Here is a 27,884-nt window from a genome sequence, read left to right on the forward strand (position 1 = left end):
CACGACAAAAAAAACCCCACACACGAGTAATTTCCTGTAAAACCATTTAATGTACAAAAAAATATATACATGTGGAAATTCCGAACCCATCACTTCCTGCTTCTGTGTGAAACAGCAGTGACGAAGCAAGGAGTTCTACTGACTGCACGTGTAGACCATCTGCACAATGGCACTCATGACGCAACACCGCGCAGTGGCCGAGGTATCGTCGCAGTCCATCGGGTGGAAGTTTTCCGAGCCCTCGACAAAGTTTTTGTAAAAGCTTTGGATCATTTTCCAAGCGCAGTCAGAGCACATGCGGACGAGATCACCTTGTGCGATGTATTCATGTAGGACGGGGATGGAAGCCAGAGCGTCGACGAGCATACTTCCTATCGCCTTGCTGGCGTCATCAGCTCTTTGTGACAACGTTGCCGTGAGGGGTTTCTCATTGCCAGGTGGCTCCAGCTCCTCCAGAAGGATGTCCAGAGACAATTCTGTGATGTTCTGCGCCAGGGTGCCGATAGCACGATGAAACAGCGGGTAAAAAAACAGTCTTTGTACCCTGGTCATCTTGGTCTTCTCCAATGATCTCATCAGTTCATTATACAGATGGCAGAGGAAGGTCTCGGTGTCCCGTTCAGCTTGGGGCCACAGTACTCCCAAGTATGTGTCGAGGCCTTGGAGTGTGACCTTTTGGAAGACAAATGGATAAGTGACCCAATTGTTGCACGTGGCTTCATTAAGGCTAGGAAATATTTTCTTTACCTTCCTCCCGAGCAATCGCGAAAGGCGTTCCTCTTCAGAGAGTTCAGCGTAGACTTCTTTTTGTATTCTATTCAAGTGCAGGATCCTTTCCATTGTCCAGGCCTGTGCACAGCAAACACAGTCACAAATGAAAAAGAGGCATCTTTGACAGAATTTTTCTCGATTTAAAATTGTCCCAAATAAATGATTAGCAGATACACAACACTTGTCTTAAAATGCATTTATGAATACGTTTGAGACTTAATAAGATGCAAGAGCCTCAAAAATGAAAAGCTCATGTATTTCAGTAGTTGAAGCCAAAAAGTAAAACTCATCGACTGTATTTTATAAATGAATGAAGCACATTGAAATGAAAATATTTTAGCTGTTTAAGCAAAAAAAAAAAAAAAAAAAGTTTCTCATGAAATATTGCAATTTCTTGATTTCCTCTAAATCCTTCAAAGGAAATATTTCACTCTAAATCATATATACGTTACAATATTTTAGTATCACTGAGTAAAACGATGCGCTAAAATAAATTGTTTTCCACAATTTTCTTAATGTGCAGCGACACTGGTAATTGCAAACATTAACTGGAAGTATAAGGTGCTCTTGTAATTGTAAACATGAAGTTTAATTGCTCATCCAATATCACAACTATTCTGTACTTACCACTTGAAGCATATAAAACATCCTGGCATCCATCCTCGTTTGCATCTCCTGGTACCTATCAAATTCACACAAATAATAGTTATTTCCACATGCAGCCAACCTTTTGGATTTACCCACACACAGACAAGACACACACTCTACTCACTCTTGCTGGAAATTTCTTTTCTTCAGCAACCACACCTTCATGTCTTTGGTCGAGAGGCATGGTGGTACTCGATTTTCCTTGGCCAAGAGCACAAACTGTCTCATGAACGCTTTCTGTCAACACAAACACAAAACATGCTATTGATATGCTCCACCAAGACAGAATATTCGTAGTACATTTCAAAATCCTTTACCTCCAAATTGCACATTCGTTGCTCATTTTCTGTTAAAGAAGTCATCTCGGTGAGCTCTTCGAGCAGGTTAAAGGCCTCAGCGTTGAAGTAAGGTCTTGGGAAATCAGATTGTAGAACATAACAAAATATTGAGTATCGTGGGAATGCAATATCAAACATATTAAAAAGCCTCCCGTGAGATAAAAACAGATCAGCAATATAAAAAAAAAAGGGTGCAATATTTCAGTCTGGTCTATATTTTACATCAAATAATTTCCCAGCATCTTCTGCACAGGTAAGTAAAGAAAACTTCATGTGGCAATTGCAACTTAAAATAACTCATTTCTGAACTTAATTTTTTTCTCAACAAATGTAATCTTTCGTATAAGTTTATATACAGTACCTGATAGAAGATAGATTCCCCATTGTTGAAGTCCTCTGAGTATTCCGCGCTTTTCTGCTTGTCTTGGAATGATTACGTTTGCAGAGGGAGGTTCTGTATTTATACACTCTGTGGGGTTTAAACGTGCGAAGTCCCTTTCATCACTTTGATGTACAACTCGCCCTTTCATCGTCATCACTGTCACGTCAAAAAGAAACCGCTTTTCCTTTGTTACGTCATGCGCCTCTCCACCTGAAGATTTCTCGGTAAACTCATTTATGAAGTCGGATATTCAAATATGTTCCAACGGGTGTTTTCTCAAGGAGTGGTTGTCCTAATATCAAAAACGGCAACTTTTCACTGCGGTCACGCTAGCCTCCACTGGCAAAACTGAAGTCAAGTGCGATTGTCACTACTGTGCATTACGGCAACTGCCGCCAGTGAGTGGCGTTGGCCACCTTCAAAATAAAAGCGTTACAACTAATGCATGCACGTCAGTGGTTTGGATTTAAAAGAATGTTACAAATTCGATTCTCGGCTGTCGAACAAATATAAGGTCACCCAGGGAGAATAAAAACTCTCAGAAAAGCGCGTTCTCAAGTCTAGATAGAAAATAAAAGTAAATGGTTATTCTACATCAAATCCATTGCGAGACTAATAAAGGTTTTCTTATCTTATCTTATCTTAATTTCACCTGATATTTAATAAATCATGAAAAAACGAATCTTAGTTATCCTAACATATCAGATTTGTAGAACTAAATAATCAATTTAACTTGTCCAAGGACACCAACCATAAAGATTATTTATTAATCTGTTGGTTTGTTTGCAATTCCACTCTCAAACGTCTCAACCTGCTGTCTTGCTTGTTATTGCAGCATGCGCAGGAAGCGTTTCAGGGGTTGGTCTCGTGATGTTCCGCAAATAGCACAAATATTAATAAGCATAAATTGATGTACAGTTCAGAATACATACAAGTCACACCGATTTGTCGATCGTTTAACCCAGGGGTCGGCAACCCAAAATATTGAAAGAGTCATATTGAAGCAAATATATATATATATATATATATATATATATATATATATATAATGTCTGGAGCCGCAAAAAAAGTCAAAGCCTTATTTAAGCCTTACAATGAAGGCAGCACATGCTTTTTGTTGTTTTTGTCTTTTGTTTTGTCACATGGTGGTGGTGTTACATCGTGTGGACCTGATGTGGACTGTTTTCAGAATTTTTGTCCACGACATTCGTCAAAGTCGAAGGATCTGTGCTTGGTGGTGGCAGCACGCGTGTACCAGCACAGATTTTTTTGATTGGGAGGAATGTCGGTGCCATTTGACAGTCGTCGCTTGTGTTTTGCACCTGTAATGGGCAGCATTTTCACAGACCCGCTTTGTTCAGCGAAAAGATCGGTGCTGATGGACAATCTGCGGCTGGAACGATGCATGGCTTGATTGGACACAACTTTATTGTCAAATGTGCTGTATGTGTAAAGAACGGACGATGAGAAGAAAGGAGTGTCAGCAGGTAGCGCCGATGCGTATGTGGAACTGGGAGTCGTGGCTTGGAATTGAAGCGGATTTTCATGGGACAGGAGATGAGAGCCAGTCTCTTTTTCGTTAATGGACGCTACACCTTTTTGTTGCTTTCAAACTTAGCTTGAAGCAGACGTGTGCACATTTTCAGCCTGACTTCTTTGATCCACTGGTGAAAAGGACACTTTGATTCGTGCCTCTTTCATCGATAAATGCTTCAAACAACAAAGTGTATGCAGGAAAAGTGATTGAGATTGCACGACCATTTCAATTCCAAGCGGCGACTCTCAGTTCTAAATACGCATCTGCGCACTGCGCCGACACTCCTCTCTCCTCATCCTCAACCTCCGCAGCCATCCATCCAGCCGCACCAACGCAGACTGTCCAACAGCGCCGACATCTCCACTGAACAAAATGGGGCTGTGAAAAATGCTGCCCATTACAGGGCAAAAAACACTAGCACCTTGGGCTGTCCAGCACTTACAGTCGAATGGTGCTGACATTCCTCCCAATCAAACATGGCCAAAAAACGCTGAAAACAGTCCACATCAGGTCCACATGACGAAACAACAAACACCATGTGACAAAACAACACAACAACACAAAAACAACAAAAAAACAAGGCTCTTGAAGAGCACTTTCCGATGGCTGCCTACTCGGGCACCATCTTGGGGGAAAAAATATTTTTAAATTCTATATGTTACACTCTTTATGGCTCAAAACTACTACTGGTATTGGTTACTTGATATCGTCATGCGTTAGTCCTCAACAGTTGACTACTCGCACTGGCCCTGATCTGAAAAAATATTGGCAATGAACACCCATGTTATAAATGCCAGTATAGCAAGACTTAATTGCTGTGAAGAAACACCAATCTTTCCACTGAAAATGTGAGCAGTTTGTTTTAATTGCCAATGGGGGGAAAAAAAAAGATTGAAGAGCTCAGACTTCATGTTCATGCATGCGGTATGCGACATGATATGTCACATGACACGTATTTTTCATGCAGTTCTCATGTCTTCAGGTTTCGTTTATGTTGCTTGGTCAAACAGCGGCAAATGTGTCTTAAAAAATCATGAGCAGCAATTGTGCTTGCTTCATGCAGTCTGTCTGGTTGCCTCTCAGAGGAAGTCTTTGGCCAGAGCTTCTCCAAAGTTAGGTGCAGCCATGAGAATGGCGATGGTGCAGATGATGTTGAAAACGCTGAATCCGACCAGACACAGGCGGTCGATGACGGCTGCGGCAAACTGCCATTGCTCAGCGAGACTGAGCTGCCGGTCCTGTTCGCGAACCCGTTCTACCAAGAACTGCACTTCCGTGAGAAGAGCCTGGAGCTGGTTGTCCACTTCCCTGCTTCCATTCAGACCACTTTGGGAATTTGAGGGGTCAGCCCTCCCTAAGCCCGTCCCAGCATCTACTCCACATGACCCCGGAGATGTGGTTGTTGAATCAGGGTTTAGCGACAATGGCGGTTCCTGCGATTTGCCATATGAAAGATGTGGATGACTCGGCATATCTCCTCCTCCGTCTAATGCTTCTCCATCTCCGCCTGCTGGTGCGTAGGAGCCTCTCATTTGACTGTGACTCTGAGTTTCCAGTTCTGCTGTGGATGGAAAGACCTGAAACCCCATATAAGGCAGATGACCATTGGGTTGAGGATGAAAATTAGGGCTTGGTTCTCTGGCATGTGGGAGAATGATGCACCCGTGCGGTGCTGAGTGGTGGAGCTGAACCAGGCTGGCTCTAAGGGAAGCGAGGCTCTGGGGGAGGATGGAGGTCAGCTGGGTGGCGGGGGCATGTGAAGACAGGCTTTTGCTCTGAGTTTCTCCCTGGCTGTGGTGAAGCTCTTGTTCGGCTCCATCACCTGGACGTTTCATCCGCAGAAACCAAGGAACCCACTGCAGCAAAACCAGGTTGACCTGTGAGACAACAGAATAAGAGGAAACAGCAACTAGCTTTTAAACCACAATGTATCCTACCAGGCATCCTCCAAATATATATAAGATGTCATATACATGCACCAGCCATCCCTTTTTTATAATTCTTGTCCTCAATAGGGTCTCAGTTGAGATTGAGCCAATCCTTGATGGCACCGGACAAGAGTCCGGGTACACTCGGATTTCAAGTCCACTGCAGAGCACCATCCAGCCATCCCAAATTTACCTATTCCCATTTTCTACTGCGGAACCTATCTTCAGCCATTGAATGAAAACCTCACCTATTCACAGCTTTTATGCTGATTCTTAAACACCCTAAAATGCCACCAAAGATTGGCATTAATCGCCTTCCTCAGTTTCCCCAATCCACGTTTGTTTTGTTGAGCACCAGGATTTAGTGGGTTCCTGCTGTGCAGGTGTATCACCTACCCATGTGGTTTTTGTATAAGCTTGAAAACAGAATACAACAAATAGCTCTCACTTTTGCACTTTCTTGCTTGGTAGAGGTAACAACATGAAGGATTCAACTCACCCAATGTGGTATTTTCCCATTCTTGGGGTTATGGTGATGGAATTGAAGGACAAAGACTGTCGCCACAACGGACATTCCAACAATCACCATGGTGCTGGCAAAATATTGACCTGAGATAGACACAGTTAACAAGGTCAGTTTTCCTGAAAATCCATTTAGACCAGTGTCAAACTGCAAAGAAATGAAGAAACTAGCCTATGAGTGGGATGGAATCTGAAGTAGCGGGCATGATCTCAGCAACCATCAACATGAAGACTGTCAGGGAAAGTAGAACGGTAATGCCTGGAAGAAAGAGATAAAAAAATAAACATATTTAATAGAAGAGTCAGTATAAAGGGGTACCTTCAAGTTGGAGTTGAAACCTTTATCATGTCGGATGAAGTGACAGCACACCTCCCCTGATCTAATTTCAGCAAGTGTCAAAAGGATGAACGCTGCGTGTGGTTAGCATTTTACCTGGGGTATTTGCAACAGTTACTGTGACATAGTCAAGTCAAGTACAACTTTATTGTCAATGTGCAGTATGTGCAACATAGAGCGCAGATGAAATTTCTTCCCTCTCAAACAGACAAGACAACAAGAGGAGCCGCTGCGGGTGCCCGCGCCGCCATCTGAAGAACAGTTAACATAAAATGACAAAATAATACAACACAACACATGAGACACAGACAGTCGTGCAATCTTAATCACTATTCCTGCATACACTTTGTTGTTTGAAGCAGTTATAGATGAAAGAGGAGCGAACAGTGGATCAAAGACGTCATGATGAAATGTGCACACGTCTGCTACAAGCTAAGTTTGAAAGCAACAAGAAGCTATAGCGTCCATTAACAAAAAGAGATTGGCTCTCATCTCCTGTCCCATGCAAATCCGCTTCAATTCCAAGCCGCAACTTGTTTTAAAGGGTCAAGTTATATCATGGAAGCTTTTTGTTGCTTATACTGTATACCCATAGTTGGATCAGTAGCTCCACCATTATAGGCAAAATGAAACCATCAAATACATTTTGTGTCTGTCTGTTTCTGAAAATGTATACAGAGATGCCTTTGAACAAGGTCAGTAATGTCGTGTGATGGGCATATACCTGTTCATGTTTAGTAAAGTGTCCATGTGCCACATACACGCTTGAACTTCTGCCTCAACAAGTGACATTTTTTTTTCCATTTTCATATGCCTTGGTGAACACGATCCCTCTTTAAAAGCCAAAAACTCAGGCAGTTCAGTATCATAATAGTTGAAGCTGGCCAGTTATAATGTGGATGCCGAAGCAGAGCCGTTTTTTGGCAGCTGTGGCTCATTTGTTAGAGCAGGTCATCCAGCGACTTAAGGATCACGAGTTCATATCCGGGTTGTGACTGCATGCTGTTGAAATGTCCTTGGGCAAGACACTGACATTATTTGCTCCCAGTAGGTATTTAGTAGCCGCCCTTTGGTGCATGAATTGTACTGTTATGTGCACTCCAATTATCGTTTCAACTCTTACTGTGAAATGTTGGTTGGTTACTACTTCCTATTTTTGTTCCATTTGTGGGATAAGAATCTCAGCTGGTAACACAACTTTTTATGAATACAGGACCTTTGATTTGGATATTTTATTGTGTGCCTTTTGAGTCCATCAAAATGTTGACTGCTATTTTAGCTTCTCATGCTAGCTGGTAACTTCTTAGCTGCCGGATGCTTGTCGCTTGTCATCAACAGTTAGTTTGTTTGGTGCGTGTGTTATCTTATGCCCATATGCAAAATTCAACTTCTTGCGGTTGTACTTGGAAACACGACTCTACTGTACTTGGTATTCTGTGCTTGACTTTTAATTCTGCTGACTTCCTGACAACACTCGTTCCTCTTTTCCCTCTCATCTTCCCTCTTGTCTGTTCTTTTTCACCGTCTCAGTCCCATCGCAATTCTCCCTACAGCGTCTCCGAAGCGTGACAGGAAATTTTTCTCGTCATGTTGACAGAGCAAGAATTGAGGAACACCACAAGAGGGTTGAATCCGTAGACAGGCACGCGTGTTTCAACTTATAACCCGAGCACGATTTCTTCATATTCATGTCTCCTCACCCAAGCTGATCTTCTCGCCAGAGTTGGCCGGGAGCAGGAAGACCAGCAGTGTCATGGATGAGAGAAGCACACATGGAATGAGGAGGTTGAGAGCATAGTACAGGGTCCGCCGTCGTAGGGTGACCACGAAGGTCACGTCAGGGTAAGGCTCTGCGCAACACTCATAGAAAACCTCATGGCGACCACCAGGTACCTCTGAGGGAGACACGGGAGGGTCAGAGATGCAGCAAGTGGGTCAGGACAAGGAAAAAAATACTGTACAAGTGCTCCTCAGATTATGATGGTCCTTATACTGTATATGAGGTTTTGAGGCTATGGACCGTTAGATGAGGCCTCTTTGGCACAGATAATTAGATAAGTGACTTGAACGAGGTCGTTGTGTTGCTGTGACTTCGCTCTTGCTTGGCTTTCTTATCGATTGCACACATATCAAGTCGAATACAGTTAAAACCATCAAGTAGCATGTTGTCACATGGGTTAGGCAGACTAAATCTGAACATGTCATAAAATGGCCCCATGGCATGTCTCAATCTTCCTGGCATTCCTGGCAAGAAATAGTTCAACTGAGAGTATACACTCTTCTGGTTGTTACTGTTAGTATAATTTTGAAAGCATTAAAGATAAAAGGATCCTTGGAGTTTGCCAGAACTGTTCAATTGGTGCCATGACCCGGATCAGAACCGTGTGCAGTTAACTAGTTTGAATACTGTTGGTTACTGATACTGTATTATCACTTTACTGATCTGTAGTTGGGAGGAGGGGTGGGGGTGCAATTGCGTGAGGTCGATAACTGCCCGTTCATGTGTGCAAATTGTAAATAATCACACCAATGGAGGAATAGGCAGACACTTCTTAGAAACATCAAGTGCATTTGAACTGTTTTCTTGCATGCAAGTGTGGATCCCTCGTTTTCTTCTCTTGAGACTCTAAGTTAGTGTTCTGATTAATGTTGAAATTGAGGCTACGTCGCCACCATAGGAAGCCAAGCAAAACGAAGCACCTCCTGTGTAGGTTGTTAAATTAGGAGCTGCAGCAGAGGTAATAACGCATTTTAGACTATAAATTAGAAGGAAAATAAGTGGGGACTTTTCTATGGGGGGAAAAAAATCCCATCAGGGGAGCAACTTTCTCGGTAGAAATAAATGCTAAATATAGAATGCTGAAATGGACGCCCAGTGGGATAGCTGCTTGCACTTCTAGTTATTCGTTCTGGGGCATATTCTTGTAATATTCAAAGCTGTGGTCAATGCATGTAGGTTTTTGCTGTTAATGACCAAACTGAAATGACAATATCTCATCTTTTGCCAAAATAATTGGTCATAAAATTTTGTGTTATAATTGTATTTCCCGGTAATAATGTAGTACTGTGCAAACCAAGGGATTTGTTTTATTGCAATGCTATGATCATCATACCATCTAACAATTTTTGTTTTCAACATAAATATGACTGATGCAAAACGTTTTTGTTGTTGTTTTATTATATAAAACAACAAAGGAAGCAATGACTTTTGCACAATATCATTACAACATCAACTCGTAATGAGGCATGAAAGGTTCATATTGAACACCAACTTCTGTCATCTTCCATCCTCAATGTAGGCAACCCTTCCAGGGTGTTAACAGTCAGCCTCACCCAGTAGGTCCCACTCTCCACTGGGCATGTATCCCGACACATCTGCCTCCTTCATCTGGATGTCCAGCAGCCAGCCGTCAAACGTCCAGGAGCCAAACTTCAATTCGCATCGCTGAATATCAAAGGGAAACCAGCGCACGTCCACGTTACAGGTACTGATAAAAATTCCTTATAAAGAAAAGAGGGAGTGTTAGTGTTCCAGAGGCATGCAAACAAGAGAATATTTTTCACAGAAGGAGAAAATAGCAACAAAAAGAGTTTTGATTTCGTATGAATATAACACTAAAAAATTTAAAAAGGATATAAATTAAAATAGCAATTTACCTGGAGGCAGATACTCACAGAAGCCACTGGAGTTTACCAGCACGTTGGTCTTAAAGGTGCCGTCAAATTTGCCGTGAGCACTGCAGTAGAATGACAGTAATGAGTGCGTGTTTGTAATGATTACACATGATAGAATATAAATAATCAATTTGTCCATCGTGATGAATTCATTGTGTCTCCTTTTGGTGTGTGTGACTTGGCCACTGGGTAGCAGTGTAGACAAAAAGAGTTTCATAACTACTGTAAGTGAGTCAGTAATTTCCCCTAATCTTAATCGCTTTCCAAAATGATAAAGAATACATTTCTGTGACTGTGAGTGTTGTTATATTTTCTGTCTCCATGAATTGCTGCGGCGTTTGTGTTCAAATATCCATGTTAGGCGTTTATAACGTGCCATATACAGTCGATGCTATCTGCTAGCCAATCTATGACGTTACCCATTTTGTTAGCATTAAATTTGTGGACTTTTAGGCAAAGTTATTGGTTCTTTTAAATGCTCAGCGTGTAATTCGCTTTGTTTCAATTAGTTTGACAGTTTTTCCGCAGTCCCCATGGTGGTTTGAAATCTTTTTTTAAAGAATTGTTTTCTAGCTGCCAAACTGCTGCATATTGTGAAGTCAGTTAAGTTCAAGTCAGAGCAAAACATTGCCGGCTTAGATGTCACATGTATCTCAAGCCACCACTGTATTAAAAAACTGGTACCATCAAGATGTAATAAGCATCAAATTTGCCAAGGTCAAGGGATTTCTTTTTTCCAATTCAGATGAAAGGCACTCTCGCTAAACATTTTCTCTAATTAGATGATTCAACCAGCATCCCGGGACAAACCAAGTTCAAGTAGTACAATAAATTTATTTCTGCATGCCATAAAAGAACTGCAATAAGAATTTACAAGGTCTTCCGGCGACATGCACACCAGGTTCACCCCACACGCGCCATGCCAGGAAAGAACCAGGTTCAATCACTGAATATGCACAGTGAAGATGCTTTCCTCCCTGAGTAGGCAACTTTGAGGTGTCATCATTGTCAGTTACGGATGTTGTAAAAAAATGACATCATGTAATCATGACATTATGTTAAATATCATGATCGAGAATCATCCTGCATGAAAAGCAGTATGTGTGTGTGTGTGTGTGTGTGTGAGAGAGACCCACCTATTATATAGGAATATGTCAGGTGTCCATACTTGATCTGCGGTGAAGCGAAGGTTTTTAACTCCAGGGTACTCTGACTGATTCCACTGCAAGTAGTGATCATACCACTGCTGGGGGACGCAAAGATACATGTTATTGATTATTAATCTCGTAGTCAGCTCTGCATAACGTGCATAAATTATACAACAGTCCTGTGCGGGTATCCGTATTCAATTATTCAATTCTGTGTTTGTGTTCCACCTATTCTTGCCATCTGCGTTGCTATGTGGGCTTGTCTAGTTCTACACAGCTATAATAACAGATGGGGAATTAAAAACTCACCATCTGCAGCCAGATATTTGTGGTGAGAATCTGGTTCTTTTCATCCTGGAAAAAAAAAATCAAAGGTTAAAAATAAAAAAAAGCTTTTTAGCAATTAAAGAATTGTTCAACCTTGGCAAGCCCAAGCCTACTCGATGCCATTGAACAGTTGTCGGGCATTGATTTACTTTGATTGACTTTAATTAGAGTAGCGAGTGTAAACAAAGCTATTAGGCGTAAGTTAGAGAATACTGTATCCCGTAAAGTTCTAATTTGAGATTTTGTTGCCGTCAGGCAAGAAAATGCCATCAAAGGAAACGTCTGAAGTGGAACGACAGGAGTGTCCTTGCGAGAGAAGTCCCATAGCGAGTTGCAAAGTGACAAAAAAAAAAAAAAGTAATAGGGCCTAAATCACCTCAGATTACCGGTATACGATTTAAAATACGGTACTACGTGTAGTTCTTGACATCGGGCGAAAGGCAGACGTCATTGTTTCTATTTTTTATTAATAATTACAATTTTAATAATTCATTTTGTTTAATTTATTCTCATTTTTTTAAATTACATTACCATTTTAAATGTTTTATTTCATTTAATTACTTTGTAAAATGTTAATTTTAGAGGAAGAATATGAATATTAGACCATAAGAATAAAGTCGTTTTCAGTATTATTATGAAGACTTGATCAGTACTATAATTTCCTGATTGTCGTTTCTTTATTTATGAAGAAAACAATTGCAGCAAAACTAGTTGCCAACAGTCGGCCACTCAGAAAAGGTATTTTCCGAACTGTTTATTTGCTTTACTTGCTGTGCAGTGATCCTAATGAGCATGAAGTCTTTTTTTGGACGATGGACTTTTGGCACATCATTTGTGTTGTGCTTGTTGCGTCGATTTGCCTACCACATCCATGACTTGCATTAGCGTGATGGAGAAGTGGACGGTGAGGCTCTGGGAGTCATTGGCCACGGGCCTCTCCATGGGGTTATAATCTCTCAGCAGCTCCCTGAGCAAAAAGCGTTGATGGGGACCCTGTGTGGTCTCTTCGTGGATCGACAATGCGGAGATGGAGAATTTGGAAAGTATTGATTATGTGAGAGGACAAAAGAGGAGAGGAGAACCATAAAGAAGAGAATGCTGTGTCAGAAGAAAGCAAAAGAGTAATAGAACTTCAGTACTTTTAATCAATTACAACCCTTGATGGATCACTGGCGGACACACAATGTCTTCCTGCTGTTGTAAAGATGTCCGCTTCATTTCAGGCGCAGAAAGTGTGGCTGTTAAACGTGGAGATAACCGGGACACACAGCATTGACTGGAAAATGAGCTTTCACTCCGCAGACCATAACTCCAGACGAGGGGGCTTTTGATTCAGTGATTTCTCATGAGGGCAACTACACTGATGTGGACACAACAATCATTTAAGAGCCACAGCACACTTTGCATATGGACAAAAGCATTGGCCAGTTCTTCTTCAAAAAGCTCTTGGAACCAAAGGACCTTCCTCACATTGTTCCCACAGTCAGATGCAGTATAGAGTATCTTTCGAAATTGAAATATTAAGCTGTAAGGAGTAACACTCAATGTCTAACTAATTAATATATTGATTTAGGAAGTGTGTCTGGATAATGTTGTCCATATTTGAGGGTGGGCAAGATTATGTGCTTAAGAGCCATATTTGATTTTTGAGACAAACATGTAGGCCATGTCATTTGTAGATGAGGTACAACATATATATATATATATGCGCACAGATCATATTGATAGCGTCCAAAGTGTCAAGTCGTTTTAAGTAACCACTTAATGATCCCTATTTGCTGTGTCTTTACTTCATTATGATGGTTCCATCAATACTCTCATGCACTGCTTAGCAATAATGACAAGCACGCGCACACACACACACACACACACAGGTAGACATGCAAACACAAACAAAACCACATTTGTTTGAGGCCCGCCCTGTCAAAGTTACTTACCGGGCAGCTGCGTGACAAGTGTCAGAAGCCAAAGAGCTGCAGCCTGCAACATGCCCCTCGTTTGTTCACAGAAGAGGACTGGTGGAAGATGATAGATAGATCCAGATGTGAGAAGAGGTTGAATGTGAAATGAACAGCAGCGAAGCGAGGGAAGAAACGGAAGGTGGGATGAGGAGGAGGAGGGGAGAGAGCAGGTGGGAGAGAGATGGAGTGAGACAAACACTGGTGGGATAAAGGAGGATGCTCTGTTTTAGTAGTTGTGTGACTTACATTGACGTAAACACGTGCAGCATTTAGTTATTGTGGCACTTTATTTTAAGAGAGTCTGAACTCTAGGTATAGAAGTTTATCTTTTGCCGTAACCATTCAAAAGGACCATCAGAGGAGCCAGTGTTATGAATCCATTATGTTTACGGAATGGAGTAGCACTTGAGTAATGCATTGCAGTGCCCCCTGTGCAAATTTGCCAGAACATTTAGATGACCCAATCCGGGTTTGAGGCTGACGAGCTGCACAACCCCAGTAATCGATGTAGGAGACTGGTCATAGATCAATCCTATGGAATGATCAAGTGTAGGTGGAGGCTCCTCCGCTATGTTGTATAGCATGGCTTCTTTTCTCCACATGCGCATGTGCTTCAGGGATGTGTCAGGTATACCCAAATGGATGCCCGAGACAGACAGATGAAAATGAGTCGAGCAGTGTTTCCCAACCTATATTTAGCCAAGGCACAAATTTAACATTGAAAAAAAAGATCTAACAGTATACCACTTCACTTATGTCACAAAAAGTAGATAAACAGGTTAATTATGTACCTTCTGCCATCTAGTGGAAGAACATTTTAATCGCTCTTCCTGTTACTCCTCACTGACGTAGATAAGCAAAAATCTTTTTTTTTTTTCGTAAATCGACATCTTTTTCCTCTAAAATAAGTGACATTAAAGAATTTACTGACTCTCGGCACAGTACACTTTTGTGCCACGGGACATAGATTGGGAATGATATGAAGCGATCCCGCTCTTTTTTAGAATGTTCATACTATACCGTAGATATCAATAGCACACTGCTATATATTTTTAAGGACAATAAGACATCCCCATATGTGTTGTCTGTGTAACAACAAAAAGTTTTGTATAAACAGTGAAACTAAAAATTCTATAAACTGATCATGTAATTACGTAGTTACGTTTAACCCGCTTAACTTTTGATCAAGTGCAAAAATACATTTCATTGTTGGTGTATTTAAAACATTTTATCATATGAGTGATACAGTTGTATAAATTGAGGCGCAATTGGTTATTCCCTTTAATTAATTACTATAATTCCAAAAAATGATTTGCTTGTTTGTCTGCATTATGAGTAATTTAATCGTTTTATTTGTTTGTTAGAACTACATATTATTTATTTGTGGATTTCATTATTTGTGTCCAGTATTGTAATGTCTTCCCTTTTTCAAGCCAAAATAAGAAAACGTCGGATATAGACGTCATAATTCCGCGACAGGTCGTCGTACATTCTTGTCGCAAGGCGTAATCGTCAGAATTCTCTGTATGGTGCCTGAGCTTGTTTCCATCTCTGTGACGCTATTCCCTGAGCCAGTGGGGACAAAATAGTGGATTGAGGTAAGAGATGGAATTCCTTTTTTGTTGTTGTTTGTTGATGAAACTGTGTGATATATAGCCAATGAGTGGCGTGTGCGCCAGGCTAGTAGGTTAGAAATGGTGCAGTGGCGGTGCAGTATATATGACCGCCACCAGTATGTAGCTAGGCTACGAAACGGACTAGCCTCCGTTAGCTTGAAGAGGCGCTATCACCGCTTCGCACTTTTAATTCATTTTACTGTGATGCTTGGAAAAAATGCCCTGTAACGTCTAATCAAATTTAAAGACATGTGTTGTTTGGATAGATCGTGGAGGTTGTTGCCCCTTTGTCTCGCTACCTCAAAATCGCCACGAACAACAACAAAAACAAAACTTTTAAAATTTAGCACTTCTCGATGACTTTTGGGGGCGCACCTGTCTGTCACGGTTTCTTTGTCTCAAAATTGCACCGAATTCACGTGCACGTGGTTTAATCGCGCAATGCTGTCCTCTCGACAAAACGTGCCATAATAGCACATGTAAAATGTGTTTTGGTGCACACTTGAGGCTGAAGAAGAGTGATACGTATTTGTTTGTTATGGGCTGTCGGTAAAATTAGTCTTAAAATAGAATAAGCTTTTTATTTAGTGCGTTTTGATTCCTCGGCTGTGGTTTTCGTTTAAAGTGCTGTCGTGCGCTGACTGTTTTCTTGATTAACATCATGTTTTTGCCGTGGTTTTTTTTCTGTGGTGACCACTTTGTGCCCAAATGCCACAACAACGCATCATAATTTCTCCCTGCACAGGAGTCAGTTTAGACAAAAAAAAAAAACCTCTAAACTTTAGAGGGGTTTTTTTCAATCCAACATTCACACTGCATAAGTCTGACTTCCGGTCACATGACTCAAACAAAAGCTAACCTTCTCAAGAAGTGAAATCGAAACCGAATGTCTGGTGGCCGTGATTATACCTCGTCTTTTTGCATCGTTTTTGGGGGGTTGCTCGTGAGATCAGTTGTATATTTAAAATAGATTATTAACATAACGTACTTATATCATCACCCATGTTGTTTTTGTTTCGTGGACAAATCCGAGAACCAGTCCTCGCGTGAAAGAAGCAGATAAATCTTTTTTAACCTGAAGCACACACCTGGGAGTTTTATTTTCAATTTTCACCACCACCCATTTTAAGGAACCGTCTTTATAAAGTGTTAATTGCAGCCGCTTCCAAAAATAAAGTGAGGATCACGTGTATTGCTGATACTACTGTAAATCACTTGAAAAAAATAAAAGCATTTAACATCAGATTTTCTAAAAACTTTTATTTCGGCATGTATCAGTGGTAGAATGATTGTGTCCTCAACTCAGAGGTTTTGGGTTCAATCCCTCAGTTGCTCCTGATGCTGCATCATCAATAGGTGAATGTGAAATTAGTGGGAAGCGCTTTGAGTCCCTCAATCGGTGGAAAAGCACAATACAAGTGAAAGACCAAGACCATTTTCTTTTGTGACTGTTTGAGAACACCATGTGCCAAGCTATCTCACTCTTCAGTCCGTGCCCAGCAACAACAGCAAGCTGTGTGGTGTGGATCTTGTCCTCGGTAGTGAAAAATACATTCCCCTACTCACAAGTCGCTTTCGCCAAAGACGAAAAAGGACTCGCTAAGCATGCAACACCAAGCAAGAGAGACCAGGAGATGATAATGAAGCTCTTGCTAATTGATAATATATTTTTGGTAACTTATAAATATCAAGTTAATATCATCAATTTCAGTATATGTGCATGTAGTGTATTGTGGATGTAAGTAAATTTAGTTTCTGACCCTTTTTCATTGTCGGGTGACGTTTGTTTGCAACAGTCCGTGTTAAATTCACATTTATCAAAAACATTGGAAGGTTCCAAATAAAATGGAATAGTCGGAAGGAGATCTAAATTATTCATCAGTGTTCTTTTACCCGGGGATTAAGTTTCTGCGTGACTGGTACTGAGCCAGTGTGTCACCTTGCAATGTCTTTGTTGACTGACAAGGTTATAATTCTATATATGCGTACAACGGCGGGCTGGGAGCCATGGTGTTGATTTCCATCGTCTTTTTCCCCGTGATACTGATATAGGTTTTTTTATGTCACAGCATAGGAATTTCTGTTGGTAAAATAATGCCCCCTGATGTGGTCTTGATATTGTATATTCTATGCGATTTGATCATGTCAGGTTGAAGGGTCACCAGCGGGGGTTTTAACGTGAAATAGCTTCTTCTTGTTGTATTTCTATCCCTTTCCTGCTTCCGTCTATATCTAATGTTGTCCTATGGTTGTCTTTGTTTGTCTTCTAGGTGTACCGAAGCTATCCTCCTCTGACGTTCGAGGTTTGCTTTTGGATGGTGTACATTCGTACATAGACTGCTCATCCGGCCACGTCGGCCCCCTTTCTTTCTCGACCCCTGCGCTATGAGCAGAGGTAGAGGAGGGCCTTACAACGAACAGTATTACCGGCACCCGCCACCATATTACCAAGCAAGGGAGCATCCTGAAAGATCCGGCCCGTCCGCTTCCTTCAAAAGAAGCGGCCCGCAGCTTCAGCAGCCATTTCCAAATCACTACAACAGACCTGTCTGTCCTGTAGCATCCCCACGGCCTCCGTCTCCCCTTACCCCCTCTGCCCCACCCATACCAAGCTCTACTAAGAAACCCCCCGCCCCGAACGCACCCTCACATAGTCGGAGTTATAATCCCCACCCTTTCCTCAATTCCTTTCAGTACCTGCAGGTCCAGTTTCTGAGAGGACAGCGCACTGAGGCACCGCAGTTCCAAGTCACTCCTCAAAAACCCGTCAGGTTAAATAATTTCCCATACCAGCAGCAGTCAGGCTACGTTCGATATCCAAAGCCCCCCTGGGGTCGAGGTTATTACGGCCAGCCCCCCAGTTTTGCTGGACACCCGAATCAAAACCAGGCGCAAAGTAAATCCTACGGCTCCAGCAGTGAATGGAGCGCACACGCTAACGCTCTCTGCGACAGTTTCCAGGGCTTGTCCGTCTACCAAAAGCGCCCGAGCGTCATCACTCTCACGCCACAAATCCAGGACCAGGTGCACAGGGCTTTAAAACCAAGCAAAAGAGTCTCGGCAAAATCCTTGGCCAAAAAACTACATCTTCCCAAAAAGATAGTCAACCAGGCCCTTTACTCGTTGGAGCGTTCACAGAAAGTCTCCAAGCAAGGAACTTCGCCCCCAAAGTGGACGTTGTATATTAAACCTGTAAAGGTTGCAGAACCTCAAAGGTCTCTTTTTGGGAGCCCCCAACAAGCTGAAGTGAAGTTACGGATCAAAACAGAAATAGAAGAAGACTCCGACACAGAAACACAGTCTTCCTGTTCTTCTTCAGAATCTTCACTTTCAGAAGCATCTCACTCATCTAGTCCTAGTCGGCCACAAGAAATGTTCACAATGTCAGATCAAAAGGAGCGCGTCTTGCGGCACCTCCTGGACTTAGCGCCGGTAACGGCTCTGATGCTCGCCAAAAACATGGGCTTGAAGACCTCCAAACAGGTCAATTCCACCTTGTACGCCCTCGAGAAGCTAGGCGACGTTGTGAAGAACGGTGACGTCAAGCCGCCCACGTGGGAGCTCTCAGCCCGTCGCAAAGAGAGGATGATGAGGACCCTTAAAGCCACACAGAGCGAGCAGATGGTGCGAGCCGAAAATGAGGAGAGGCCTCTTTTAGCGCCTGAGCCAATGTCAGAACTTGAGCCGCTGCCATTTGACGAAAGTTGGATACCAAAGACGGAAGTGGTAGGTTCCGGTTCATATGTTTACCTTCGATTTGTTTGAATAAAAAAATGTCTTTTTTTTTGCATAGGGCATCATTTAAATCAAGCCCACTTCTTTGACTTTTTGAAGACATCTTTTTTTCCTGTTCCTGTGGTCCACTGTAGAATGTTTGAAAGTTGCACCTAAATGCTGTTCAAATTGACTACCCAAGCAATCAGATGTTTCCCAAAGTGTTTTACTTTTTTTTTTTAAAAAGTAAAATATGAGACAAAAGAATGAAGCACAGCGCTCCCTAATTTGAATAACACATTTTATTTTCCCGTTAGCTGTCCCCTACCACGGATCAACCTCCGCCCTTAAACACAAGTCAGGAGGAAATGGCTGTGGAAGGACAGTGGGCCTCTGACGATATCCCGGAATACCTGAACGCCATTCGCAAACAGACGGACTCGGAGAGAGCGGCCGCCGAGTACGGCAACCCGATCGGTACTGTCGCTGTGTCTCTGGCCGCCCCGCCGGCGCAGAACCTTTGGGCAAAGTTGCAGGAGGTTCGTCTGAAGAACCCCGTGAGCGGTCTGATGGAATACGCCCAATACCTGGGCCAGAGCTGTGAGTTCATACTCCTTGACCAGTCGGGACCCTCCCATGACCCCAGGTCAGTTAGTCCTCCGCGCTCAGACCGTGAAGTTTTCATTGATTGATCTCCACGCTGCACTTAGAGGGGGAAAAAAATCAATACCTTTTAATACAGACATTTAATGCTCGCACCCAGAATGATATTGCTTAGCTGATCGCATCTCGTTTGTCTTTTAACGGCGCGCCGTTTGCCAGATTCCGCATGCAGGTCATGCTCAACGGGAGACTGTTTCCAATTGTCGAAGCCTCCGCTAAGAAGGTCGCAAAGAAAGACGCCGCCGCCGCCACTTTGCTGATTCTCTTCGGCGAGATGCAGGGAGGCGCGAGTAACGGGAATGAAGGAAGTACCGCCGGGATGAACCAATCGAGGGACGTGCACTCCAACTCGGACGTAAGTTAGGACTTCCCAGTTTCAGTTTCAATCGTGACAATCCAATAACGATCGGTTGTGGTTTTCAGGCCACCATTGAGGGCTCGGGGGGTGTGTTCGGACCAGGTACTGTGGAAGTGATGGGGATGCCCGAGGGACCTCGCCAGCCACTGTCGCGTTCATTGCCTGGGGGGAAGAATCCCGTGTCTGTTCTGATGGAATACAGCCAGCGCAGCGGGAACCCCATTGAATTTATCATCACTGGCCAAGTTGGCCCACCACATGATCCAAGGTACGTTCGACTTCACTGCCACAGCCTTTGGTTTTTTATGTCATGCTATCCAAACTGTCCTTGAAAGATCAACTACCTCTCCTCGCGGTGAAAAGAACCAAACCCCCTTTCTTTGTTTTAATGAGCCAAGTGGCGACAAAGGACAGAATGATGCTTACACGCTAAAAGTGATTCAAAAACCATGAATTATGCCGCAGTGCAACCCTCCTTGAACGTTCAACATTCCTGCACAGAAAACCAAAAGCCAGCCATGTTTCAGTTAGCATTAAGTCTGCTCGCTACCCCCCTCCGGGGTCTTCCTTTATGAGTGTGATGTCCCCCCCCCACCATCTCACATGTTTGTCAGAGGGCTCTTTATCTCATCCCACTTTCCTCTTCCAGGAGCACAGTCCTGCCTGGCCAGTATTTTTCCCGGTATTTCTACTTGTGCTCCGACCCTTCTCCCAGTCAGCTGACTAGGACACACAGAACGCTTGTGTTTTCTGAATTTGCCACAAGTCATATCATATTCTGTCTTGATTTGCACCACCAGCTCCTCTCATTGCAACAATATATTTACAGTGTAGTTGTACTGTATATGGTACTTTCCCCGTCCAATGGGAGTTAAAAGCCTCCATTTCAAATATTGTGATGTGATGATGACTAGAGATCAAACGCTCAACTCGACGTCAACCGGCTCTGTCCGCCTCTCTCGTCCTCAGGTTCATGTACAGAGTAAAGGTTGGAGAGAATCTGTTTGCGGAGGCCTCGGCTCCGAGCAAAAAGGCGGCGCGCCAGCTGGCAGCCGAGGAGGCCGTCAAAGAATTGATGGCCGACGGTAGGCTGCAGCTCAACAAGGTGAGGGGCAATAAGATGAGCAAACTCCTCCGGGTTTTATTGTCTTCCTTTCCCTGTTTGTTCCGTAAAGCTTTTTTTTCCCCTTGTCTCCTGGCCTTCTCCCTCACAGCCCCAGTTGCCCCTCGGCTCTTCCAGCGACAGTGATAGCTGCGGGACTTGCCCCTCTCTGCCACCTCTGACAGCCGACGAATTGCGAGCCGCCCATGAAGCCGGAGTCGGAGATCTCATCAACCACCTGAATAACAATGCCGTGTCGGGGCTTCTGGAGTACGCCAGGGCCAGAGGATTTGCTGCTGAGATCCGCCTGGTTGGCCAGTCAGGGTCAGCGCACGAGCCCAAGTATGTGTGAGATTCCCGTGTGTTGTCTCAATGGTCGTTGGAATGTCGTGCGATGTGGGCGTGGGTGTGAAAAAAATGTCAGGTCCTGATTTCCTTTCCGGCTTTCAGGTTCACTTATCAGGCCAAGCTCGGTGGACGCTGGTTCCCGCCAGTTTGCGCCTCGAACAAGAAGCAGGGCAAACAGGAGGCAGCCGACGCTGCTCTTCGCGTTCTTATTGGAGAGGCAGAGAGGGCAGCCCGCACCGGGGAGCTGATCCCCGCTGAGGTATATCCCCCCCCCCCAAGTAGACTCTTAGTTTTAGTCATGAATGGCTAGTCCGGTTCTTAAGGTACTACAATCGAAAATAATGCTTCCAAGTGTTTTTTTTTTCAACAGTGAATGTGGGTCTGAATGCTTGCTTGTATGTGTGAACAATAGGTGCTGAATATTATTGAAAATTTATATTTAAATGTATTTGTGTAACTAGTGGCCCCTTTCCAGTAAACTTCCAGCGACCGTATTTTCACGACCATTCGGCGCACCGTATGGTTGGGCGCAGTCTCATTAATGGGTGCTATTTCTGTATTTTACACATAGACAAAACGCACTGTATTATTGGGCGCAATTTTAAAGTGGTAAAACATATGCCAGCTTAAACAAAAGGCATGCATGCGCGCACGCTAATAACACGTTAGCTTGAAGCATACGGTAGCATGCCAAGACATACAGATACAAGCTAAAAACACGTTTTTAAAAAGGCAACGGAAGCAAAACTGAGTTCCGTTGTATTTTATTTAGCCATTGTACAATGTACTCACGTTTTTCGATCAATCATCACCCAGAAATCCATCAAAGTCCTCATCCTCTGTATCAGAATTGAACAATTGTGCAAGTACCGGTAATCCATCAAAAACGCCGTGTTCCCTCTCGTTGTCAGTCACTCTCATTGTCATGTGGCTCCACAGAAATGATGCCGGCTTTGCCAAAAACTCGAACAACAGTGCAAGACACGTTCGTCCAAGCAGCCACAATCCATTCGCAAATTGTGGCGTAACTCGCCCGGCGCTGCCTCTCACTCTTTGTAAAGTTGTGTTTGCCATCGATCATTCATTGTTCCCATGCCGTTCGCAACTTTACTTTGAACGCCCGGTTGATGCCGATGTCCAGCGGTTGGAGTTCTTTAGTCAAGCCTCCGGGAATAACGGCAAGCTCAGAGTTCATTTGCTTGACTTGGTTTTTCACCGCTGCTGTGAGATGGGCACGCATGCCAAAAGCATAACCGATGGCTTGAAGTTTGAACTGAGCTTCGTAGGCGTGTCTCTTTGTAGAATTTATTTTGGGGGGTTCTTAGAAACCAAAACCGAAGTTGTTTTGCAACAATGCACATAGCCACACTCTATACTGGTGTTGGTACCTGCTTGTGGCGTCCCTTTAGCGTCCACTTACACGCCCACCCTTCACTCATTGGCGGACTTCTTCCCCGCATGCCTGTCGTCACTCACGTCTGCCTTTTCTCTCTCTCTCTCTCTCTCTCTCTCTCTCTCTCTCTCTCTCTCTCTCTCTCTCTCTCTCTCTCTCTCTCTCTCTCTCTCTCTCTCTCTCTCTCTCTCTCTCCATATATGTATATATACACGCCCACCCTTCACTGATTGGCCGACGTCTTTGCCGCATGCCTGTCCACGGTCACTTCTGCCTTTTCTCTATATAAACGGCGTGTCGGCTGTCAGTCAGGTTTTGGAACTCAGCGCATACACAAGACGCTCTGCATCATAAGGCGTCCTGTCCATTTTGGAGAAAATTTAAGACTTTTAATGGCGCCTTATAGTCGTGAAAATACGGTAATCTGTTTACCCTCACACGGGTTGTGGGCACACTCCAACAATCAATAATTCCAAGAGTACATAATCCATCCATTTTCTGAACCGTTTTATCCTCACAAAGGTCGCGGGGGTTGCCGGACCCTATCCCAGGTGTCTTCGGGGCAGTGGGCGGGGGACACACTGAACTGGTTGCCAGCCAATCGCAGGGCACACATAAACGAACAACCATTCGCGCTGACACTCACACCGAGGGACAATTTAGAGTGTTCAACCAGCCTGCCATGCAGGTTTTTGGAATATGGGAGGAAACCAGAGTACCCGGAGAAAAGCCACGCAGGCACGAGGAGAACATCCAAACTTCACACAGGAAGGCCGGAGCCGGAATCAAACCCAAAACTTCCGCGCTGTGAGGCTGACGTGCTAACCAGTCGATCACCGTGTCTGATACTTATTATAGATGAGTGAGTCATTGCCTGTGGCCACTATCCAAGGAAATAAAGTCACAGAGACCAGTAATGTCTTTATGTTCTCTATGTACTTTTTCACCTTCCAATTTATTTTCCATCGACAATGCACTCTACAGCACAGTCACGCGTAATTCAGTCATAAAAGAAACATCACAATGGATAAATATTTTTAATTAGCAAGCAGATGCATCAATAAATCAACAGAATTGTTCACCTGGCCTAAAGCTACAACTATCCTAAACAACTTTTATGTGTCCAGTATGCCTTCGTAACAGCCAGAGGAAATTGTTTTTGAGTGAAATAACTGATTGTAGAATGTCGTGATTATCCTGTCACTGTAACTTTTTGTAGCTTCCCGTGAGTGGCAGCACGTTGCACGACCAGATCGCCATGTTAAGCCACCAGCGCTTCAACGCTTTGACCACGCGCATCCAACACAGTCTGCTGGGACGCAAGATTCTGGCCACCATCGTCATGAGGAGGGGCGAAGGCCTGGGAACTGTTGTCAGCCTGGGAACGGGTGCGTGCGGTCTTATCCATCCGTAATCTGCGACATTGATTCTCTTATTTGATTTGATTTATTTTTTTTCAATTCCAGGCAACCGTTGTGTTAAAGGGGAGGAGCTGAGCCTCAAAGGAGACACTGTGAATGACGGCCATGCTGAAATCATCTCCAGAAGGGGCTTTGTTAGGTACAAATTGATCTCTAAAGGAAAAACAAACCAAAAAAATGTTCTGTTTCATTTTGGGAACACAAACCTGTCTCTCCTGTGTCGTTATTCACAAATCTGTCTTCCGCTCGTAGATTTCTGTACAGTGAGTTGCTGAAGCACTTTGAGGGTGCAGACAACAGTATATTTGAGGTTGCGCAGGACAAGAAACTGCAGATCAAACCCGACATCACCTTTCACCTCTACATTAGGTGAGATGATGTTTTCCCTGTCCCTCATATTCTGCCCCCCCCCCCCCCCCCTGCCGCCACATGTGCAACGATATGTCATTTCAAACTGGTCTTTTCTTTCTCATTTTGAAGCACGGCGCCATGCGGGGATGGCGCTCTGTTTGACAAGTCGTGCAGTGAAACGGGAGAAGAGGTGGGCTGTCACCAGCCTCTGTTTGAGAATGCCAAGCAGGGCAAGTTGCGCACCAAAGTGGAGAACGGTGAGAGCCTCGAAACACGCAATAAGATAAGATAAGAAAACCTTTATTAGTCTCGCAATGGAGAAATTCCCGATTCACAGCAGCAAAGTTATGAAAGGAAGAAGTAGAACAACAAAATATAGGAGCTGCTGGAAAGGCAGCCACTCACGCGGCGCCATTTTGAAGTCAAAATAACAAAATAACACAACACAACACATAGGACACACAGTCGTGCAACGATGATATCCGGAGCACGGTGTGGACCCGTGTGACTTTGTCGGTTTGTGTGTGCTGTTACAAGGTGAGGGGACCATCCCGGTTGAGTCTAGCGCTATTGTGCCCACCTGGGATGGCATTCAGCATGGGGAGAGGCTGCGCACAATGAGCTGCAGTGATAAGATCCTGCGCTGGAACGTACTGGGCCTACAGGGGGCGCTGCTCACTCACTTTCTGAATCCCATCTACCTGAAGTCAATTACACTTGGTAAACCATTTTGTCGCATATGGCTCTCCTTCTTTCTTGCGTTTACACATTTCTTTGTGTCTAAATAATCCTAACTTTCCTCATCAATCTTCCTTCACATTGTAACCATCTTTCTTCCTGTTCAGGCTATTTGTACAGCCACGGTCACCTGACTCGGGCTGTGTGCTGTCGGCTGGGCAGAGATGGCGACGGATTCAGCCAAAGTCTCCCGGCTCCCTTCCAGCTAAACCACCCTGAGGTGAGAGCGCTGTCATAAATCACCTCGCGTTCCTTTTGCTAATCGAAGCCCTCCCTCCAGCTGTTTTCTTTATCAATGAAACAAGCGTATTGATCCGCCGGCACCAAACGAGTGCGTCACTTTTATTGTGAGGTGAAGGCCGACGACCGCTGCACTAATTATCCTGGATGTGTGTACTTGACTGCATTAGCATTTCGATACTAACCAGGCGCAATGCAACAACTTGTTGCATCCCATCCCATCTGCTTTGCCTCCATAGGTGGGCCGAGTCAGTGTTTACGACTCCACACGTCACACAGGCAAAACCAAGGAGTCTAGCGTGAACTGGAGCCTTCCAGACCACACGAGTGTGGAGGTTCTGGATGGGACCAAAGGCAAACTCGATGGGTATGTCACCAAACCAGAAGTTGTTTATTTTTTTTGCGTTAGTGTGTGAAATTTTATGTATCTTTGTTTAGCTTTTATGTCCACAACTTTGGGAGGCCATTCAATGCCGATTTAAATTGTGAATAGCTGCAAAACTAGGATTAAACGGTCAGCGATTTGTGAAAGCTAGTTATCGCACACTGCACGATGAGTCACTCAGGTTCGGGTCGGTTTGTTGCAGGTTTTACGGTTCCACTGTAACAATAAACACAAACTTCAACTTGTATTTTTCTTTTAAAGCATACCTCAGCTAAGCTCCAAATTTGGTCCCGACAGGAACAAGCTGGGCGTGTCCCGTGTGTCCAAGTCCAACCTGTTCTGTCTGTTCCGCACACTGTGCCAGCGCTGCGACCGCAACGACCTCCTCGCCATGCACTCGTACGTTCAGGCCAAGCTGGCGGCCAACTCCTTCCAGCTGGCCAAGTACCGCTTCTTCCAAGCGCTTGGCGACCACGGCTACGGCGCGTGGATCGGCAAACCGCTGGAGGAGAAGAGCTTTGAGGCGGGGGAAGTGTCGCCCAGCGTGCCCGCCGCGTTCGGCGGCGCTCGGAACGGCGCAGCGATGGAATACAACCAGGCGGAGGCGTAGCTTGCGGTGCTCATGGTACTCGGCCGCCAGGCGGATCGAGAAGGGAGGGAGAGAAGAAAAGGACAATCAAACCTTAGCCACTGGCCGCCCATGTGTCATCTGATGCAAACGTGGCTACGGGCTAACTACAAACTGATGGCAAAGGATGGGCAGAAGAGGAGCTAGATGAGAAGCCTGAAGGAGGAACGGGCTTGTAAATGGCAAATAGAAAGAGCAAAATAAAGCTGCTATGTACGACGGGTTATGTTAGCGTTGACAAGGCGCCATTTTGTAGAGTCGCATGCAGTCCATGCTCGTGACTTCCTTTAGTCTTTAAAAGATCTCTCATGATGACCAACGGTGAAGCTGAAAGAAGACCAAGCAGCAGCGAGATTTACTTTGCTTTTCTTTGAGTGGACTAAAGGGGCCTCTAGCGATTTAAACCAGCTATGATAAAAACACATCCATCCGTGCGTGGTCGCCGTGGTTACCGCTAGCACACCAGAGTTTCGTGCACCTCTTTTATCAGTCCTATGCTTTTATATATACACACAAGAAAGAAGATGTCATGGCCTCCAGGCTGCACACGCGTTCTTTTCATCAGGATGTACTTCTGTGAGGTTCCCACCACCACGTTTCTTTTACCTTGTCCGGCGTCCATATTTTATTTTTTTTTACATTGAAAAGCACCTCGACCCTGACCGTATTTGTTGCCTACCGACCCTTTTCTTCTTTTATTTTGGTGATGCAATATGCAAAAGATACCACTGCAAATGTGCGATCCAAATACCCAAGTCCAGACACAAGTAGCCCAAATGTTGCGCGACTGTCGGAGGAATAAATGTCCTTACTGTAGAAAAACTAGTGTTCCTGAATACTACGTTTAAGCACCACACGTACGCTTCAACTGGAAAGTAAGTTTTGAGTTTTTATTGCTTTTCCTTCCCATGCGCCTACTTGACGCCTGCGGCAAAGCTCTTAAAAGTTCACACCCCGCATTTCTTTTCTAGTAATTGATTGAAAGCTTAAGATAGTAACCCTAAGCCCTTTTTTTTAAATGGCGTGGTGTATCCTTTCCAAATGTTTCAATCCTCTGGTGTAGGTGCAAAATCTGTTTGAACAGGATGTTTTATTTTCCAATCAATGCATAAAAATAATAGTTGTCCCTCCGGACCCCTTGTTAGAAATACACTCATTGTGTGTGTATGTGTATAATTTAAAATTATATGCAACTGTGCTATTTTTTTATTTTTATTTTTTACAAATGAAGATTGGAAATTTCAAAAATAATAAATTAATCATATTCCAACAAAATGTGTTTGGAAGTTTCCTCTCAGCCATCATACAGAATTCATACATCATCTGCTGCTAAGCCCTGAGGCGCGGGGTGCT

At 43.9% G+C, this 27,884-nt stretch overlaps 3 protein-coding genes across 3 annotated transcripts; 1 reads left to right on the forward strand and 2 right to left on the reverse strand.

Moving 5' to 3' along the window:
- Window positions 1–77: 77 nt before the first annotated feature.
- LOC147203857 (uncharacterized) lies at window positions 78–2,471 on the reverse strand. Its single transcript, XM_086113871.1, has 6 exons — window positions 2,119–2,471; window positions 1,737–1,830; window positions 1,544–1,656; window positions 1,399–1,453; window positions 748–849; window positions 78–672 (listed from the first exon to the last, which is right to left on the reverse strand). The coding sequence occupies exons 1-6, from the start codon at window positions 2,139–2,141 to the stop codon at window positions 136–138; spliced, it is 924 nt and encodes a 307-aa protein (XP_085969997.1). The 5' UTR covers window positions 2,142–2,471; the 3' UTR covers window positions 78–135.
- A 2,096-nt stretch (window positions 2,472–4,567) lies between these two features.
- LOC147203858 (neuronal acetylcholine receptor subunit alpha-7-like) lies at window positions 4,568–12,657 on the reverse strand (the record flags this gene model as incomplete). The annotated part of the gene is made up of 9 exons (XM_086113440.1): window positions 4,568–5,553; window positions 6,104–6,213; window positions 6,299–6,385; window positions 8,164–8,358; window positions 9,797–9,964; window positions 10,121–10,200; window positions 11,275–11,384; window positions 11,596–11,640; window positions 12,478–12,657. Coding segments are annotated over 9 exons (1,773 nt in total), but the record flags the coding sequence as incomplete, so codon positions are not given.
- A 2,421-nt stretch (window positions 12,658–15,078) lies between these two features.
- Window positions 15,079–27,806, forward strand: adar (adenosine deaminase RNA specific). The gene is made up of 16 exons (XM_086113577.1): window positions 15,079–15,172; window positions 17,461–18,916; window positions 19,222–19,550; window positions 19,727–19,922; window positions 19,991–20,193; window positions 20,895–21,030; window positions 21,140–21,369; window positions 21,478–21,634; window positions 23,988–24,156; window positions 24,235–24,328; window positions 24,442–24,558; window positions 24,670–24,797; window positions 25,078–25,260; window positions 25,386–25,498; window positions 25,758–25,885; window positions 26,201–27,806. Exons 2-16 carry the CDS (start codon window positions 17,576–17,578, stop codon window positions 26,511–26,513), a joined length of 3,837 nt encoding a protein of 1,278 aa, XP_085969703.1. The 5' UTR covers window positions 15,079–15,172; window positions 17,461–17,575; the 3' UTR covers window positions 26,514–27,806.
- Window positions 27,807–27,884: the final 78 nt, after the last annotated feature.

This window comes from Hippocampus guttulatus, chromosome 6 (genome assembly GCF_054856545.1).
Source record: "Hippocampus guttulatus isolate MCC_2025c chromosome 6, RoL_Hgut_1.0, whole genome shotgun sequence".
NCBI lineage: Eukaryota > Metazoa > Chordata > Actinopteri > Syngnathiformes > Syngnathidae > Hippocampus > Hippocampus guttulatus.

Bases quoted from the DNA above. Each gene is read 5' to 3' on its own strand.
- adar (XM_086113577.1), top strand. From the start codon at position 17,576: ATGAGCAGAGGTAGAGGAGGGCCTTACAACGAACAGTATTACCGGCAC. The intron at 18,917-19,221 runs GTAGGTTCCGGT...TTTTCCCGTTAG, and splicing joins GGATACCAAAGACGGAAGTG to CTGTCCCCTACCACGGATCA. The intron at 21,370-21,477 runs GTATGTGTGAGA...TCCGGCTTTCAG, and splicing joins GGGTCAGCGCACGAGCCCAA to GTTCACTTATCAGGCCAAGC.
- LOC147203857 (XM_086113871.1), bottom strand. From the start codon at position 2,141: ATGGGGAATCTATCTTCTATCAG. The intron at 850-1,398 runs GTAAGTACAGAA...TGCTGTGCACAG, and splicing joins TGTTTTATATGCTTCAAGTG to GCCTGGACAATGGAAAGGAT. The intron at 673-747 runs GTAAAGAAAATA...GTCTTCCAAAAG, and splicing joins CGCGATTGCTCGGGAGGAAG to GTCACACTCCAAGGCCTCGA.